Genomic DNA, 17,555 nt, shown 5'->3' on the forward strand with positions numbered 1-17,555 from the left:
TTCCACTGAGGGGTCCTCTGACCTTTCCATGTGCAATGATGTGGGTGCTCTCACACACACAGCTAAAAATAATATTTTTAAAGGGGATAACAAAGCTATTGTATGATGGCTATTTTAAAAATCACTTAATTGAAAACTTCATAAATTTGTACACTTCTGTATTCTTTTTTTTTTTTTTTTGTTCTTTTTTTTGGAGCTGGGGACCGAGCACAGGGCCCTGCGCTTCCTAGGCAAGCGCTCTACCACTGAGCTAAATCCCCAGCCCCACTTCTGTATTCTTTATCTTTAAAAACAAAACGGAACAAAACCAGAAAGCCCACATTTCCTCATCGTTTGTACTTCCTACATGTACTGCCTCCAGTTTGCTCCATTAGGGCAGCATTTCTCAATCTGTGGGTCTTGACCCCTTTGGAGGTCAAACAACCCTTTCACAGGGGGTGCCTGAGACCTTCCAAAAACACAGATTTAGCATTACGAGTCATAACAGTAGCAAAATTACAGATGTAAAGTAGCAAGAAAACTAATTTTATACTTGGAGTGCTGTGCCAAGAAGCATTGGTGAACCCCAAAAGACCACCAAGGAGCAGGCTCTGAGGTAAAGCAGCCCCCGAACTCTCATCGGTACAAGGTGTGTGTGTGCTCATGGGAGCAAGTGTGGGAGGGTGTCTATCCTGGCAAACGCCTAACTGAGTGCCTAGTGTAAGCTGACAGGTGGGTGCTCCGAAGCCAGACCATGAACAATCACAGTCTGAAAGTCCATCTGAAACAATCACACTAATCTTTGATTAAGTGTTGTTAGGAAGTAACCATGGAGTAACTCTGGCCAGGGACAAGCCATGGGTCCTTCCTGGTACTTGGGTTTAGCTGCAGGTCAAGTTCTCAGGCTTGCTCTTTTTCCGCTTAAGATGGAGGCTGGCTCCAAGATGGAGTAGGTTTGGTCTGCGGGGAGGGGGCTATCACAACATGAGGAACTGTGTAAAAGGGTCTGAGCATTAGGAAGGTTGAGAACCCCTGCATTGGAGAGATTCTCTCCTGGTCTACTTTACCTGCCTGCTCTATGTCATCTGTGATTGTGTAAAGGGAAGAGAAGGTAAGTTTCTCAGGTAAGGAGAACAGAAAGTACAACAAAACAAACAAACAAAAAGACTGGTGGTAGCACACACCTTTAAACAGCACATAGGAGGCAGAGACAGGCAGATCCATGAGTTCAAGGCCAGCCTGGTCTACAGAACAAGTTCCAGGACAGCTATGGCTATACAGAGAAACAAAACAAAACAAAATAAACAACAAAACAAACAAACAAAAAAACCTTAGAAAGTCACCACAACTTGTTTCCTAATTCCTGTATTCTCATTACTTAAAAAAAAAAAAAGTTCACCTAACTATAATGCATAACCAAGAACTGTGGAAACTTGGAAGGAGGGAAGGAAAGGGCTTGGAGATGTTGGGAATGTTTCTACAGAGGGAATAGAACCTGCCATGTTGTTGGGAGATTGGACAGGACCTTCATAGATGGTGGATGTCTTGGGGTCTTCTATGGAAATGTCAAAAAGGACGACACACTGAGTGTGTAGGAGGACGCTCTATTAGGAGCAATCTAAGACTTTCCAGGGAAGAGAATGGATTGGTTCACCAGGGCCAGGGGACAGAGCATCCTGAAGTAGAGGGCAAGGTGTGTAATCCTGTAGACATGCTTCCTTTAGAGTGGTTTTGAAGAGACTCAGGTGTGTGTGTGTGTGTGTGTGTGTGTGTGTGTGTGTGTGTGTGTGTGTGTGTAAAAACTTTGCCAATTACTGTGTTATTTATCACCCCCGTGTTTTTATCTGTAAAACAGCATTGTCTGTAGCTGTCCCTAAGTTTGGAATCACAGCAGGGTATTTGAATGTGTGAAAGGTTTGCTTTTCTCCTGACTTTTCTGGTCACACTTTGTTTTCCCCACAGCCTGCTGCGTGCATGCTTTACTTCGGACGGACAAACTGAATACTTCAAAACATCACGGAGTCAGCAAGGACACTGAGCAGAGTTCAGGCTGATTAATCCTCACTGATAGCTTATCTGGATTTAGAATTACCTAGGAGGCTCACCTGTGGGCGCATCTTGGGGAGCTTTCTAGAGAGGCTGAACTCGGGAGAGAAGACTAGCCCTGAATGTGAATGGAGGCATCCCTGGTCTAGGGTCCTAGACGGAATTTCACCAGAGGATGCCACTGAATACTGAATCCATCATCTCCCTCTGCCTCCCGTGACTAATGTGACCAGCTGCCTCAGGCTCCTGCTGCCAGGCTTTGCCCAGGACTCCAGGATAAACTACACCCTCAACCCATGAACCACACACAGTAAACCCTTCCTTCCTTAAGTTGCTTTTGTTGGGTATTTTCTTATAGCACCGAGGCTAGTAATTAGCAGAGTGAGAGGAGGGATTTTTATTGGTTCTTCAGGAACTAGCAAAGAGTCCTTTACTCCAAAAAGCTGCAGAAGGCCTGCCAGGCACCCACTTCACATGATTTATTCCCTTTGAGACGCCATGCATTGAATGACAATGGAGGAGATGGGAGGAGAAAAGAAATGGGAGTGGGCATAGACTCTGACAGTTAACACTTCCACCGTTATTTATTGTTAATCACTAGGAGAAAACAATAGTAAAGTGTTTACCAAGAAGGGGTTAGCTTCTGCTTCTAGGAGCACCGCGCTACAATTTTCACCCAAGGCAGTCCAACTCTGAGAAGAAGAATGTGTTGTCTGTGAACATCGATATTCTGTATCCTTCCCTTCCTCTTGGGCCTTTGTCTTCTCACAGCCCAAACCATCCCCAGCCTGGTTGGAGCGAGCCACCATTGGTCAATCGCAGTTCTGTCCTCTGCACTGTTAGTGAAACAGCCTCCAGCTCTGATCTTGCTGTTCTAGATGATTCTGCTGCCTCCTATGCCAATTCTTTTGGCAGTTGCACCTGCGGTTTGAGCATTCGGGGAAGAAAAAAAGTGAACCTTGGAAATATAAGAGCTGTAAAGCTAAAATCATTAAACTTACATGTCTTGATGGATGCAGAAGGCGTTAGAAATATTGGCCACAGAGCTCTCCAAAATCACCACAGAGGCAGACGAACCAAAGTCATTGTTTTGGGCATTTACCAATCCAGGGCTTGTTCGAAGGTCCGTGAGATTATGGGGAGATGGGTCACAGAAACAAGGGAAACTCGAAGCCTGGTGCCTAGAGTTTACCTGATGCTTGGTGGGTGCTAAGTGTCACTTTCCCCCCGCTGTAAAATGACAGTAATCCAGTCCATAGTGTGAAAGATTAAGTTATATAATGGGAGGGAGTGATAGACAGGGACAATTACTTTAAAACAAAACAAAAAACAAAAAGCCAAAAATCAATTCTTTCACTGTGTCTGTCCTACACCAGGCTTTGGAGGAGGAAGAGGAAGGAGAGGAGGAGGAAGAAGAGGGCTCTGAGCAGACGATGACTTTCCTGAGGTCACAAGGCTAGGGCTGCTGGAAAGACAGCTCAGCTGTGAAAACCAGCTCTGCAGACTTCCAGAATTCATTTCCCAGCACCCACGTTAGGCAGCTCCAGTTCTAGAGGATCAGGAACCCTCTCCCGGCCTCTCCAGGCACCCACGCTCACATGCACATAGCCTCACACAAGCATCTACGTATAATTAAGAATTATATATGTCCTAGGGGCTGAGGAGGGGATAGCTTCATTAGTAAAGCGCTTGAGTGGCAGATGAGTTAGACCTCCCCAAACGACATTTAAAAAGCCAGGTGTGGTGGCGCCTGCTCACTGTCTCAGTCTTCAAGGGATAGACACAGTGACCCAGAGGCTCACTGGCCGGCCTTCCCTGCCTGCTTATCAAACTTATAAGGCCAGTGAGAGGCCCTGTTTCACAAACCAAGATAAATAACGCCTAAGGAATGATGCTGGAGATTGACCTCTGACATGAAAATGTGAGTACTCTCTCTCTCTCTCTCTCTCTCTCTCTCTTTCTCTCTCTCTCTCTCTCTCTCTCTCTCGCACACACACACACACACACACACACACACACATACACACACACACACAGTCTATCCTTCTCGAAGCACATTTCTAATATAATGTTCAGTAACATCTAAAAACAGAATACAGTTCTTAAGAAAATATCTAGGTAAACTTCACAAGGACGCAGTAACTACAAAGAGTCACATCTGTCCAACTCCAAACTCTACATTCAGCTTCTGTTGCATAGCTTCAAGTCTAGTCAGCTCTTAAAAGGTTTTAAGTGGCGCTCTGCCTTAGGAGGTGACTCGTCCATCCTGTGTGCATTTTTCAGGAGATGCTGACGGTGCTAAGAGGATTGGAGTGTGTTAACAGCTGAACATGTTTTCCTCTTCCCTGCCCATGTGCGCCTGTCAGAGTGTGGGATCTGCGTGCAGTCAGTTCTTTGTCCATGCTCTCTGGAGAGGAATGTTTCCCAGTGTCCTGCCCTCCAGAGGGGACATTCAATATTCTCTTCAGGCCAAGGGCAGTCCCCATGTGCCTCTCTGACCCTCTGCACTTCTGGTGTCAGATTTCAAGAGAAAGGGAGTGGCTGTGCCTGGGTAGGATTTACCCATGAAAACCACCAATAATTAAGAGCATTGGGATTTAAAAAAAAATACATGGAATACTTTAATTTGTGAAGCTGCAACAAATAGCTAAAACAGTATGATCTTTGTGTGTGTTTAAAAACACATACGTGGAGGTTAAATAAATACTATTTTAAAAAGCAAAATGTGGGGCAATAGAGATGGGTCAGCAGTTAAGAGCACATGTTGTTTGAGGAGAAGACCCAGGTTCAGTTCCCAGCACCAATATGGTAGCTCATAGACATCAGTAACTCCAGTTCCAGGAGATCTGATGCCCTCTTCTGACCTCTGCAGGTAACAGGTACCTGTGTGGTGCACGTACAAACATGTAGGCAAAACATGCATGCACATAAAATAAAAATAAATAAATCCAAAAAAATTTTAAAGCAAAATGTAGCATTGGCCCACTCTAGGGACCAGGTCCATAACGCCATGTTCCAAACAGTACCAAGCCAGGGTCTCAGAGCATGGGATAAAGACCGAGTCACCAAATAATCATTAACTGCCTGGAAAAGATTAACAGGGCAGAGACCTTGCACCAGCTTATTTTCTAAAGTTTAACCCTTTAATTCATCCACAGCAGTAAGCCTTCTGGGAAAAGCCTGACTTTTAAATGAAGTTGTAAGAAAAGAGGAAGACATGTTTTGTCGTTAGAGATACCATTTCTCAGCAGAGCAAGCAGAAACCAAGGAAAAGATGACTAGATTTGATGTTGAAAAAAAAAATCAAACTTGAGCTGGGTGTAGTGGCACATACCTGTACCCTCAGGACTTGAAAGATGCAGAGAGGAGAAACAGGAGTTCAAGACCAGCCTTGCTGCTTACAGCAACAACAACAGCAGCAACAAACTTTAATTAAAGGTTAAAATATCAAAATCACAAACAGGAGAAAATCAATTCCTGTTATTAGTAGGGATTCCTTTCTGTTTAACTCATTAGTTTGGTAATTTTTAAGTGTATTTGGGATGTATGAGCACATACAGCTTTATATAGAATACACACACACACACACACACACACACACACACACACACAGGGATACTGGGAGATGTGGCAGGATTGTAAGATTTATTTTAGGTGGTTATTTAAGACATTACCTTGAATCTGGACCAACACATCAGTGGGTACGCAGAATATAGAGAACAAGACATGCATTAAGGAATTTGAGAGATGTACACTGTGTTCAGAAGGGCCCTAACCCTGAAGCAGATTACGGTATAAAAGAAGTTCCAGATAAGGTAGTTCCAGACAAAGATGTAGAATGGGCACTATTGCTGGCTTGATTTTGTGTCTAGGAAGTAGCATTTGAAATAAGACTTGGAACTTGTATTGATTTCAATTGGTAGAAGAAAAGATCATTTGACCTATTGTCCCCAAGGATGCTGTAAAATTGTTGTCATCGAACTGTGGTCCCTCAAATAAGCAGCATCAATATCACTAGGAAGACGGTCAGAAGGGGAAATTCCCAGTCTAAGACCTACTGAACCAGAAATTCTAGGGAAGAGCCCAGAGATGTAAAGGAGATTCTGATAATAGATTTTACAAAAATGGTATGTAAAAAAAAAAAACAAAAACAAAAAAACCCTTCCCTACGAATATTAGGGGAAGGCATTGACTCTTGTCTATTCTTCTGGTTCTATTTATTTTTCAAGTAGGTAAAAACTTGTTGGAGCTAAGTCCAAGACTTTTAAAGAAGAATGTGTGGGAGGGTGGACTCGCCAAAGGCCACTGAGTTGAAAAGCAACGTGGCAAGGCCTACACACAGGAGCTGGTGTGAGAACAGGCTGAAGGAAGACACTTGGAGAACCCTGGATTACCCAAACGGGACTGGCCTTGATTAGGTTCTACCCACACAAGAAGAGAAGGTGGTGAAGAGGCTCAAAAAAAGGACAGAAACCAAAGAACCTGGAGAAAAAGAAAGAACTTGATAAACAAAGCCAAGCGTGGGCAGGGACAGAGATGAGTGCTCAGATCTATCGTCTTAACCTCTGAAATTGCTGGTGTGCCACAGGGGCTCTGGTGAGCCAGGGCTGCACGTGATGCTATCACACTCAAGTCTGTCTGCAGAGAAAGCTTGGAGATGCTATTCCATTGCTGGCTTGGCTGGGAGCAGTCTCCCTGTGCAGGTGAGCCCAACGTGGAGTGGAGAGCATGTTTCAGTCCCCTTGATGAACTTGGCTCAGTTAACTTGCTGATTCTTATCTCAGTGAAAAGTACAAAGGTTTCTCTGTAATGGTAGGTGGTGAGTGAATCATAAACATTTTAAAGATAGATTAAAGAAAATGTGCATTTGTGGGGACGGGGAAACCTTGCTATGTGTTGGCATCAGAGTTACTGACAGCTATTAACATGTAGGGAAATGAGTCGGTTCTTACCTAAGAAATGCACGTTCTTAGACAAGACGTTAAAAACAGGAACAAACTAAAGAATTCTTCAGGAAACAATACACATGAATGAAGCGAGATGATCGAAGGTCAGACGGCAGGAGAAAAACTGGAGAGGCCACTAACCAGCCTACAGAGAGGCCACCATGCAGAAGGAACTGCCTGGAGAACATTTGCCTAGCATGTGCAAAGCTCTGAGTTCAATACCCAGTAAAACACACACACACGCATACGCATGCACACACACACACACGAACACATACACACACACAAACACACACACACACACACACACATATACCACTTCTGCCAGGCGCATGAAAGTTTTACATGGCTGGGTTTAATATTTCAGTGGTGCCAAATATTTGAATGTTTTCCGTGACATATAGAATTTACAAAATAATACCTTTCCCATTTAAGTCTGGTGGTGAGTGAAGTCTGGTGGTAAGCCTGAAGTCTGGTTTGTAGCTACCAGGTTTTAACATGGACCCAGAGAGGATATTTCGCTAACTGAGTTGAGTTCCTGTAGTATGTAGCGTTTGAGCAAAGCGTATAGGTTTTTCCTTTTTTTTTTTTTTTCTTTTTCTATTGATTCCCATTCAGAGATCCCAGGCCAGGAGCAGTGGTATTGAGAGAATAAGCTTTAAATTAAGAAAAATTAAAAATACAAACTGAGGGGTTGGGGATTTAGCTCAGTGGTAGAGTGCTTGCCTAGCAAGCGCAAGGCCCTGGGTTCGGTCCCCAGCTCCAAAAAAAAAAAAAAAAGAAAAAAGAAAAAGAAATACAAACTGATTATCAGGATATTCTCAAGAATACATAAAAACAACATTTCTAAGACTGAGAGGGAAAGGAGTGTGTTTTAAGGATTTCCAAGGTCAAAAGACTGACAGGTGTGTTTTGAACAGTCGATATTCTAATTTTAGGAGTTGCTGTTGTTAAGTTTCTACTGCTGCGATAAATATCATGACCCAAGGCTGCTTGGGGAGTGAAGAGTTTATTGCTCTTCACAACTTACAGCTGCTTCACTGAGAGGAACGATGGCAGGAGCTGGGGCAGAAGCTGAGGAGGAGTGCACTTTACAGGTCTGTTCCTCAAAGCTTGCTCAGTCTGCTTTTTCATACAACCCAGAACCACCTGCTTAGGGATGGCGCCACCCACAGTGGGCTCAGTCCTCCTACACTAAACTCAGCTTTAATCAAGAAAACGTCCACAGGCTCGCCCACTGTCCAGTCTTGGGGGGACATTTTTTCAAATGAGGTTTCCTCTCCTCAAATGACTCTAGTCTGTGTCAAGTTGACAAAAAACCAACAAGGACAGGGCTTAAAAGCATGTGCACACACACACACACACATACACACACACACACACACACACACACACAGAGGTATCAAAATTGTGTATTAATTTTCACCTCATTGTTGCACCTGTAGTTCAAATCCACAATACCTCCATCTCTCCTCTATAAAGTGGACCTGGTCAGGTCTCATATGACAGACCAAAGACAGACCTTTGTGCTGACAGTCATGACACTGCCATTGCTAGTGTGTATGGCAGTTGACTGAGTCTAAGATAGAGCTTCATGATGCTTCGGTTCCTCTGGCATGAGGAAGAACCTTGCAGTTGAAGGTGTTTACAGCGCATGCTACCATTGCCTCCAATGAGCCAGTGCCTTGGGCTCACAGCCTTGGGCAGCTGCATTGCATTTTAAGTAATGACAGCAAACGGGGAGAAGGTGATGGGCAGAGGTAAGAAGTCTGTGCTGGCTTTGAGCGTCTGCCAATCTAATATTATTTCAAAAGACAAGATTTTTAAAAAGTGACAGCAAACCACTGAACTGAGAATGGGACCCCTGTTGAAGGAATCTTAGAAAGGACTGAAAGAGCTTGAAGGGGCTTGAGACCCCATATGAACAACAATGCCAACCAACCAGAGCTTCCAGGGACTAAGCCACTACCCAAAGACTATACATGGACTGACCCTGGACTCTGACCTCATAGGTAGCAATGAATAGCCTAGTAAGAGCACCAGTGGAAGGGGAAGCCCTTGGTCCTGCCAAGGCTGGACCCCCAGTGAACGGGATTATTGGGGGGAGGGCGGTAATGGGGGGAGGATGGGGAGGGGAACACCCATATAGAAGGGGAGGGGAAGGGGTTAGGGGGATGTTGGCCCGGAAACCGGGAAAGGGAATAACAATTGAAATGTAAATAAGAAGTACCCAGGTTAATAAAGATGGAGAAAAAAATTAAAAATAAATAAAATAAACATTTAATAGTAAAAAAAAAAGTGAAACACTTTGAAATGATTACTTTATGGTCTGGCTTTAAAGCAGACATCTGTCCTGTGGGAAGAAGACACAGAGAGGTGGGAGCAGTTGGGCGTTAGTGAAGCTCGTCCAGCAGTTGAACGATGTGTGTGCACGTCATCCTCACAGAGTACTTGTAGAACTAAATAGAAGAAGGCATGGGTCATAGCCGAGATAGATACATGCGCAAAGACAGACATTGCAGTCTATGTCAGGCAACTGAAGGCAAGAGGAGCTGTCAGGGGCCGGAAGTGCAAAGCCATTTCAAAGCACATGTCAGTAAGCAAGGCTCCCGTTCTGAAAGGCTTTCCCTTTTTAGCTTATTGCTGCTGTTGTTTTAAACAATGGCACTAGGGGCCGGCTCAGAGAGCAAAGTGCTGACTGTGCAAGTATCAGGACCTGAGTTCAGATCCCCGGGGCCCACATGAAATGCTGGGTGATGGCGCATTGCCTCCTGCAGCCCCAGTGGTTCACTCCTTCCAGAGTCAGGAGGTTTCTGCAGATGGTCACTTGAGCTCCTCTCCCTTTAACATGGACTCTTGTTGCTCTCAGTATATTGTTTTCTGACTATATAACACCAAGGCAGCTTGACTATTGTCCACCCATGACTTCAAAGTGACAGTTTTTACACACAGCACCCTTACCTACTCCAGCAGTGGTCTGGCTTGTGTCCTGTCCAAAGGCAAGCAGAGGACCGCTGCCTGGCCTCACGTGATTTCTAGCATTCTACAATGACACCTGTCCTAGGACCCATCCAGCTTTTTCCAAATTACAGAGGAAAAACGTCTTTGATGCAGGAAATGGGACAATGACAATACGTTTCTAGGAGATGGGAATTCAAGAGATTCCTACACGCATATGTGAATAACGGCAGTTACCTTAAGATTAGATAGCTCAGTAAAGCTGGGGAAAAAATCACAGACTCACATGGGTATTTGTGTTCTATATCCTAAAAAAATGGGAACCTCTATGATGAAATAATATATTGACTATGTTGTCCACACAATCTTAGCTCAATTACATATATACCTATTCAATATATACTTACATGTTTGTATAATTATGTATTTTATACACTTAATAGAATGTTATATTATGTAATGCACATCATAGTATATAAAATAATATATATTTAATGGCAGTCACGTGTCAATCAGCATGGCCCGTGGACATTGATCTTCGGCCTGTATAACTATCACTGTCATAATGACCACAAAATATCATTTCTATAACCTAAGCTCAGGTAGTAAAGCCATCTCCCTGGTCAGCTTTATCACAGACTTTTATAGAGACACTATGAATATTACAACAGAAATAATAGATATTTTAAACTCTGTTGGCTCATGAGCATAGTGACCTGACGTCTGCCATTTGGCTGGCTGCCTAAAAGGCAAACAGAAATGCATTCGCAGGTGGTCTAGCTTCGTCTGCTGACGAAAAACCGAGTCCCTGGACCCTTTAGTCCAGATCCTACTTACAAATGTGCTTAATGTTTTTTCCTCATTCGCTCCTTCAAGGAGGCTTCTGGGGGTCTCTAATTCTCAGCTCTATGTGCTTAGAATGGTCTGGTTTTACATGTGCGCATTAAAGATTCAAAACAGCAAGCTAGGTAAAAGTTTGACACCTCAAAACTGAGTTTTAACATCAGTGCTACCACTCCCTAGCGGTGTCTGCTAGACATGCTATTAACTTCCCAAAGCATCTGCCTTTCCTTCACAAAATGGGGAGAATAACTGTGCCAACCTTCTAGAATTCCAATGATCAGATGAGTCAGCTTATACATGTATGTACTCAATAGACTTAGTTGCAAGTATTGTATATATTATACATGGGTCTGTCCCATAGAGGAACTAGTAATTTAACTGTATCGGTGTTACACCTCTGCTTAGGAACAATCAAGACCCCACGGCGTTAAACTAATGGGGCTAGGGCAGGGGAATAGCTCATTTGGTAATGCCCTTGCCTAACACGGACTTGCCTACTCCTGGACTCAGTCCCCACATAAGCGAGTCATGGTGGGGTACACCACCCTCAGCTACCTAGCAGATTCGAGGTCAGCCTGAAATATGGGAGAGCCTGTCTCTAAAATAAAATATAACATAGACAAGAGGGAGGAGAGGGAGGGGAAGTGGGAAGTGTTCGTCATTTCACCCTCCTATTACTTACAGGTTTTAGGTAGGCAACATTGCTGTGTCGGATGTCATTCAAGAGCTGGTCTCTGGGAGTGATTTCCACCAGCGGGGGCGGCCTATTTCTCGGCACTGGCTTGAGCGTTTTGATTACATCTTTGAGGTTGGTTTTCTCCTGCGACTCTCTGGCTTCCGGCATTCGAGATTTGCGTTGAATTCTCTTCAGCTTCACCACCCTGAAGGAGTCCGGGTCTGTCTTGTACTGTGGGGGTTGAGGCGGATTTTTGATCATTTCCTTTCTTGCACCGAAGGGGACTTCTTGAGCAGCAAGGGACCGCCCAGGTGAAGGCTGGAAGAATTCTTGCATTCTGGGATCGGGCATGGGTCCTCCCAGCCTCTCCCACATCCCAGGGGGCAGCCCCAACCCGTTCTCCAACATGGCTATCAGCTTTCTCTGCTCTTTAAGTTGCTGCTGCTGCTGCTCCTCCTGTCTTTTCTGTCTCCGTTTATCCTGGTTCCTGGTAAGCAGATTGGTTACCACCATTCTGGGACCCGGAAGCTCGAAATGGTAGCCCATCTTCAACAGGGTGTTGTTGGCCTTCAGAAGCCTTGATATTTCCATTTCGGCGTGGTGGCCCAGCATATGCCTCTGGTTGTGAAACCGAAGTTCAGTCAGAGTTTCGTTGAACTGGAGGCACCTCATGATGGCCACAATGCCCTTCCCGGTGATAAAGTTGGACTCAATATTGAGGGTGGTGATGCTCCTGTTTTCACGTAGCATGTTAGCCAAGGCGAATGCTACACTCTCATCTGCACCGACGTTGGCTAAACTGAAGCTTTTGATGTGTTTGTTTTTCTTCATTGCATTGACAAAGTCCAGCAACATTTCTTTAGGGATGTTTTCGATGTTGTTCAGGTTGAGTTCCTTCATGTCAGGGTCGTTCTGTCTCACTCGTCTCAAGCTTCCGTCCAGGTCTGTCTGGTTCCCTGAAGGCCTTGCACTTACCTTCAGAAAACTGGTATCAAGAGCTAACTTCTTAGGGTCTAATTTGGCTATTTTCTTCGCACCTTTTCCTTTGGTCTCTGCCGTGTCCTTTTGCTCTTCCATTGCTCTAGTAGCCTTTTGCTCTTCCATTGCTCTAGTAGCCGGCTGCTGGCAGATGCTGGCATTATTGTGGACTTGTTCCTTTGCTTCATTTTTTCCTCTGTTGGCTTGTTCACCATCTCCATCCTCTTCATCTTCATCACCCTCTTCACCCTCATCCTCATCTTCATCATCCTCTTCATCTTCTTCATCCTCCTCATCTTCGTCATCTTCTGTTTCTTGTACATTGTTGCTCCCATTTGATTGTCTTTTCTTTGCAAGGATTTCACTGTTGAGCTTTTCTTTTAAAAACTGGGGCATGCTTGCAATGCCTTTCTCTCTTACTTCGTGCTGTTTTTGAGTATTTTCCTAAAAGATAGGTTCACAGCAGTTAGAACCCACAGCAGTGAAGAAGTACAAAATGCAGCAATGTCTACCGGAGTTTAAAAATATTTTTTAGGGGCTGGAGAGATGGCTCAGCAGTTAAGAAATGATTGCTGCTCTTCCAGAGGACTGGAATTTATTACCCCACTTCCACCCCCACACGACTGGCTTCTGGCTGCTTAAAGCTGCTCGAAGCTGCTTGTAACTCCAGCTCCAGGGATCTGACGCCCTCTTCGGGCCTCTGTAGACACTGCATTCAAATACACTAAGGCTAGTCACACACACACACACACACACACACACACACACACACACACACACACGGAATGCACACAATTAAATATAAAAAAAAAGTCTTTCAAAAATATTTTTAGGGCTGGGAAAATGGTTTCATGGGTAAAGTACTGGCTGCATAAGCATTAGAGTCTGAGGACCTGAGTTCAAACTTGCAGCACCCACATAAAGTAAGATGAAAGATGGGAGATAGAGACAGAGGAATCTCTGGAGGCTCGGGGCCAGTTAAGCCTGGCATGCAGTGGTGATTATGATACTAAGAGATCCTGACTCAAAGAGGTGAATGCTGTGACGCCTGAGGTTGTCCGGTTGTCCTCTCTCTCTCTCTCTCTCTCTCTCTCTCACACACACACACACACACACACACACACACACAGGCACACATGCACACTCACTCATACACTCACACACACTCTCTCTCATACACAAAAACACATACACAAAAGATTTTGTAAAACCTTAAAGCCAGGCCTGGTGGCACCTGCCTTTAACTACCACCCTAGAGGCAGAGGCAGGCAGATCTCTGGGCTCTGGGCCAGCATATGGTCTCAATAATGTGTCTCTGACTACCCAGACCAAACTAGGGTCTTGAGAGAGACCCTGTCTCAAAACCAAACTAAACCAAACCAAAACTTAAATGAAAACCATTTTAAGTGAAATAACTCAATCTAATAAACCTTATGTATAATATTATTCTATGTATGTATACATACACATTTATATATGTATAGGAAAAAAGCTTCTAAAATTACTATGGAATTCCTGTTTTTGTTTTTGTTTTTCCAAGTCAGGAAGGTAACCCCTGGAAGAACTAAAGGGTCTGGGGGTGCCTGCTACTTGCTCTGTGTCTTTTGGTTTTAAGTTTTCCTTGTGTTGCTGATACAGAGGAGCCCACAATAAGCAAAAATAACCAAGTAAAGAGGGACTTTTGCAGACACATGCTTGGGATTGTGCCCATATATACATAAATATGCATATACACATTTCTATCCTGCATAACCACCTGTCCATATGAGAATATTTTACACTGTTTCTAGACCACCTAATGACTACTACAAATAATGTCAACAGGGACACTGTTTTGTTTTTAAAAAGACAAAGAAAAAGTCTGTACATATACAGTCCATGTGGCAAATAAATAATAAATAAATAAATAAATAAATAAATCTTTTTTCGTGTTTGCAGTTCACAATTCATTGAATTCAAGGGTGGAGTCCTTGAGGGTACACAAGACCAAGTGCATTAAAACAAAAGCCAGTTAATTTTGCTTTTAGATTCTATACTTTTAAAAGTTGCTTCTTAAAACATATTTGGAAATGATACTGATTTTTACATCCCTGTATCAAAGCCTTTGTTCCCTGTGTCGTTGAAAGGGAGCGTTTGTATTCCACAGAGCTGTGTTAAGAATAGCTTTCTGCTGGGCTATGGTGGTGCATGCCTTTAATTCCAGCACTCGGGAGGCAGAGGCAGGTGGAGCTCTGAGTTTGAGGCCAGATTTGTCTACAGAGCTAGTTCCAGGACAGCTAGGGCTACAGAGAGAAACCTTGGTCAAAAAAAAAAAAAAGTTCCTTATACCCTTTTTAAAGGATCCACTGTTCTCATAGACATGCATGATGTTGCATTTCCTGAGACTATGAGACAGACTATGGTGCAGAGAAATGAGACTTCTCTGATAATCTGGGGTGTGTTTTAAAACCTTGGTTTGGATCCTGGCTCTGGGAAAACCGCCCTCATTACTCACTAGTCTCTGAAGCAAAGAGCCTTGAGGGAAGAGGCAGCCTTAAAATGGAACAGGATTAGGGTAAGATGTACAACTCTGCCCTGTCTGGGAAGGGAAAGTCTGTCAGATCAGCGTTCACCAGTTTCACCTGCATCGACTGCTCCTCTTTGTGTGCATCTGTGCATCTTGCAGGTGTAATTCCCAAAGCTCATGGAGAAGTCTGACACCCAGTGTTCTGAGCAAGAACTTAATGCTGACGATACAGGGCCAGGTTGGATCTGACAGTTGACAATGCCGGCCTTAACTACCTCCTAAAACCTATAACATCCCATGCCTCGGCTGTCCCAGCAGGGGGAGCCAATCGTCAAGCTGTTTAATGCATGCCGGGGAAGGAAACAAGAGCACTGGTTCTGTAGTCCTCCTAAGGCTAGTCTTGGTGTGGAACTGTCTTTGAACCCATGGACCTGCAACTGTAAGAGGTCTGCAAATGACATGGCCAAGCCCTAGCCTGATCAAGCCGGAGATTTATTTCCCGGACTTCAGTTCCTGCTTAATGTTCACTACTTCCTTCCGTCACACCAATGTGATAAGATAGACCTGTAGGTGGGCCGGAAAAACCATACTAGGGAAATCTGTCTTCTGGTTTCTCAGTCATTTTTAAGTGCAACATTACAATTTTCCCTTTAGGGCCATCAAGACAGTTTATCAGGTACCTGCCACATACCTGACCTTTACACACACACACACACACACACACACACACACACACACACTTATGCTCACACAGAGACACACACACACATGCATGCACACACATATGCACGTACAACTAATAATAAAATGTAATTAAAATTTAACTGTGGTTTATACATAGTAGGTTTGCAAAGCTCATGCCAGCTCTAGCTTTTAGACTGAAGTGTCTCAAGAGAGGACTATGTTGAAGATGCCTTCTTAGCCACTGATTTCCAGATGTCACCACTGATGCCCGATAATATACAGTGAGCCCACATTTTCAGTCTTGGGTTTGGTTTAGTGGGCATGGCCAGATTTCCTCAGAAGTGGGGAATCTTTGATATTATATGTAAACTATTGTATGTGCATAAATACTCTGGAGAAATGGGGAGTAGAGTTTGGACAAGCTTCTCAAAAGGAGAAGCAAAAATTTAAAAAAAGTCTTAAGAGCTGTTTCTGAGTTAAATCATTAATTACGTATCAGGGCTACAGACCACAGACTCCATCCACACAGAGACCCCAGTGCCAATGTTGACAGAGAAACACTGACAAGAGGTTATCAACTCCCCCTCCCCCTTGCAATTATACCATTTGTCAGAAAGTTACGGGTTGGGATAGAACTTAATACTATGATTTAATTTAGATGTGGCAAAATCTAAAACAGAACCACACACTGTGGTCTTCAGAAATCACAATTGCGAAACAGTCCCTGCCAGCCCAGTCCCGGCAGCCATTTGTGTCCCACACAGATCCCTGGTTACCTCAGACTGCACAAAACTGACAGGAACTCGTTCATCTTCCAGCATGCGTCTAGACGCCTTTTGCAAATACATGTAATCGACGAGAGACTTATGGTCAAAGTTTCCTGTGGGAGCCTTGTCAGTTTGATCCTTCTGGATCATCCCCACAGGAAGGTGGGGGTCAGGGGCCATGACTTCCATCTCGGACTGCAGTTCCTTCAGCTCTTCAGGGGATAAGTTGGCCAAGATCTCATCTTCATCAAGCTCCTCACTAAGGGTGTCTTCTTGATCTGAGTTCCCACTGTGCTCCGACATCGTTGGCTTTTTCTATCTGTTTCTAGATCACCAGAAAAGAAATAACCCAGTATATGTTTTTAAAAATGGACTCAGTATGAAAACTCCTCAATGTCTTCTAATCAACAAAGATCTCAGGCCAACCCACCCTTGGGAGATTTTCTCACTCAATGGTGTTGGTTGAGCTGCTGGGAGTGTCTATAGCTCAGCTCATGTGGGATCTATATTAAGCAAGGTTTTCTGGGCAGAGTCAAGTCGTGGAGCTACTACATGACTCCCTTTTTGGCAACTTGAGTCATCCCTACAAATCCATCTGACATTTCAGTACAGCTGCTGTGCGGGACAGCGAGTAGCTGGTCTATGGAATCTCTGCAGGAATAAACCAAATTCTTTTCCAAAGTCCTCCCGCCCCAGGGTCCAGTTCCACGCAGCCCACACCCACATGCTCCAGGGCAAGCCTGCGGCTGCTCATTTAAACAACTCACAAAACCTCAGAGTGAAAATCCAGCCAGCAAATGCAGTTTCTCCTGGAACAGAAGCGTCCCTTGTAGGTAGAAGGTGAGCTGGGCTTTGCCGGTTCTCTCCAGCAGGTTCTGGTAACCGTGCCACTGAAGGGAACAGCTCAGGTCTTGCTGTGGTATTCGCCCCTGTGTAAGTGAAACGGTGCAAGCTGCTGTTATCTGCATCTAGATCCTGTGACCCGACAGATGGGGATACAAGGCCCTGAATTTCCATGTAAGGAGGGAGGGGCTGAACGTCTCAAACCATTTATGTCTTTAGTAAGTGTTTATCAAAGCTAGCTGAATTAAGATGGATCTGAAGAGAATTTTTTTTTTTAAATCGTACTGTTGAATTACTGGGCAAAAAGGGCTGTGAAGAGAAACTTTTTT

At 44.2% G+C, this 17,555-nt stretch overlaps 1 protein-coding gene across 2 annotated transcripts; it reads right to left on the reverse strand.

The window, feature by feature from the left end:
* Positions 1–2,584: 2,584 nt before the first annotated feature.
* Lmod3 (leiomodin 3) lies at positions 2,585–17,353 on the reverse strand. 2 transcript variants are annotated; one of them, XM_006236972.5, is made up of 4 exons: positions 17,151–17,353; positions 16,393–16,708; positions 11,455–12,870; positions 2,585–2,946 (listed from the first exon to the last, which is right to left on the reverse strand). In XM_006236972.5, exons 2-4 carry the CDS (start codon positions 16,684–16,686, stop codon positions 2,920–2,922), a joined length of 1,737 nt encoding a protein of 578 aa, XP_006237034.1. In that variant the 5' UTR covers positions 16,687–16,708; positions 17,151–17,353; the 3' UTR covers positions 2,585–2,919. The 2 variants fall into 2 exon arrangements, with proteins under 2 accessions (XP_006237034.1, XP_006237035.1); XM_006236973.5 differs by lacking the exon at positions 17,151–17,353 and adding an exon at positions 16,814–16,880.
* Positions 17,354–17,555: the final 202 nt, after the last annotated feature.

The sequence above is a fragment of the Rattus norvegicus genome, chromosome 4 (genome assembly GCF_036323735.1).
Source record: "Rattus norvegicus strain BN/NHsdMcwi chromosome 4, GRCr8, whole genome shotgun sequence".
Classification (NCBI taxonomy): domain Eukaryota; kingdom Metazoa; phylum Chordata; class Mammalia; order Rodentia; family Muridae; genus Rattus; species Rattus norvegicus.

Bases quoted from the DNA above. Each gene is read 5' to 3' on its own strand.
- Lmod3 (XM_006236972.5), bottom strand. From the start codon at position 16,686: ATGTCGGAGCACAGTGGGAACTCAGATCAAGAAGACACCCTTAGTGAG. The intron at 12,871-16,392 runs GTAACCAGGGAT...CCTATCTTTTAG, and splicing joins TCAGTTTTGTGCAGTCTGAG to GAAAATACTCAAAAACAGCA. The intron at 2,947-11,454 runs GTAAGTAATAGG...CTCAAACCGCAG, and splicing joins ATGTTGCCTACCTAAAACCT to GTGCAACTGCCAAAAGAATT.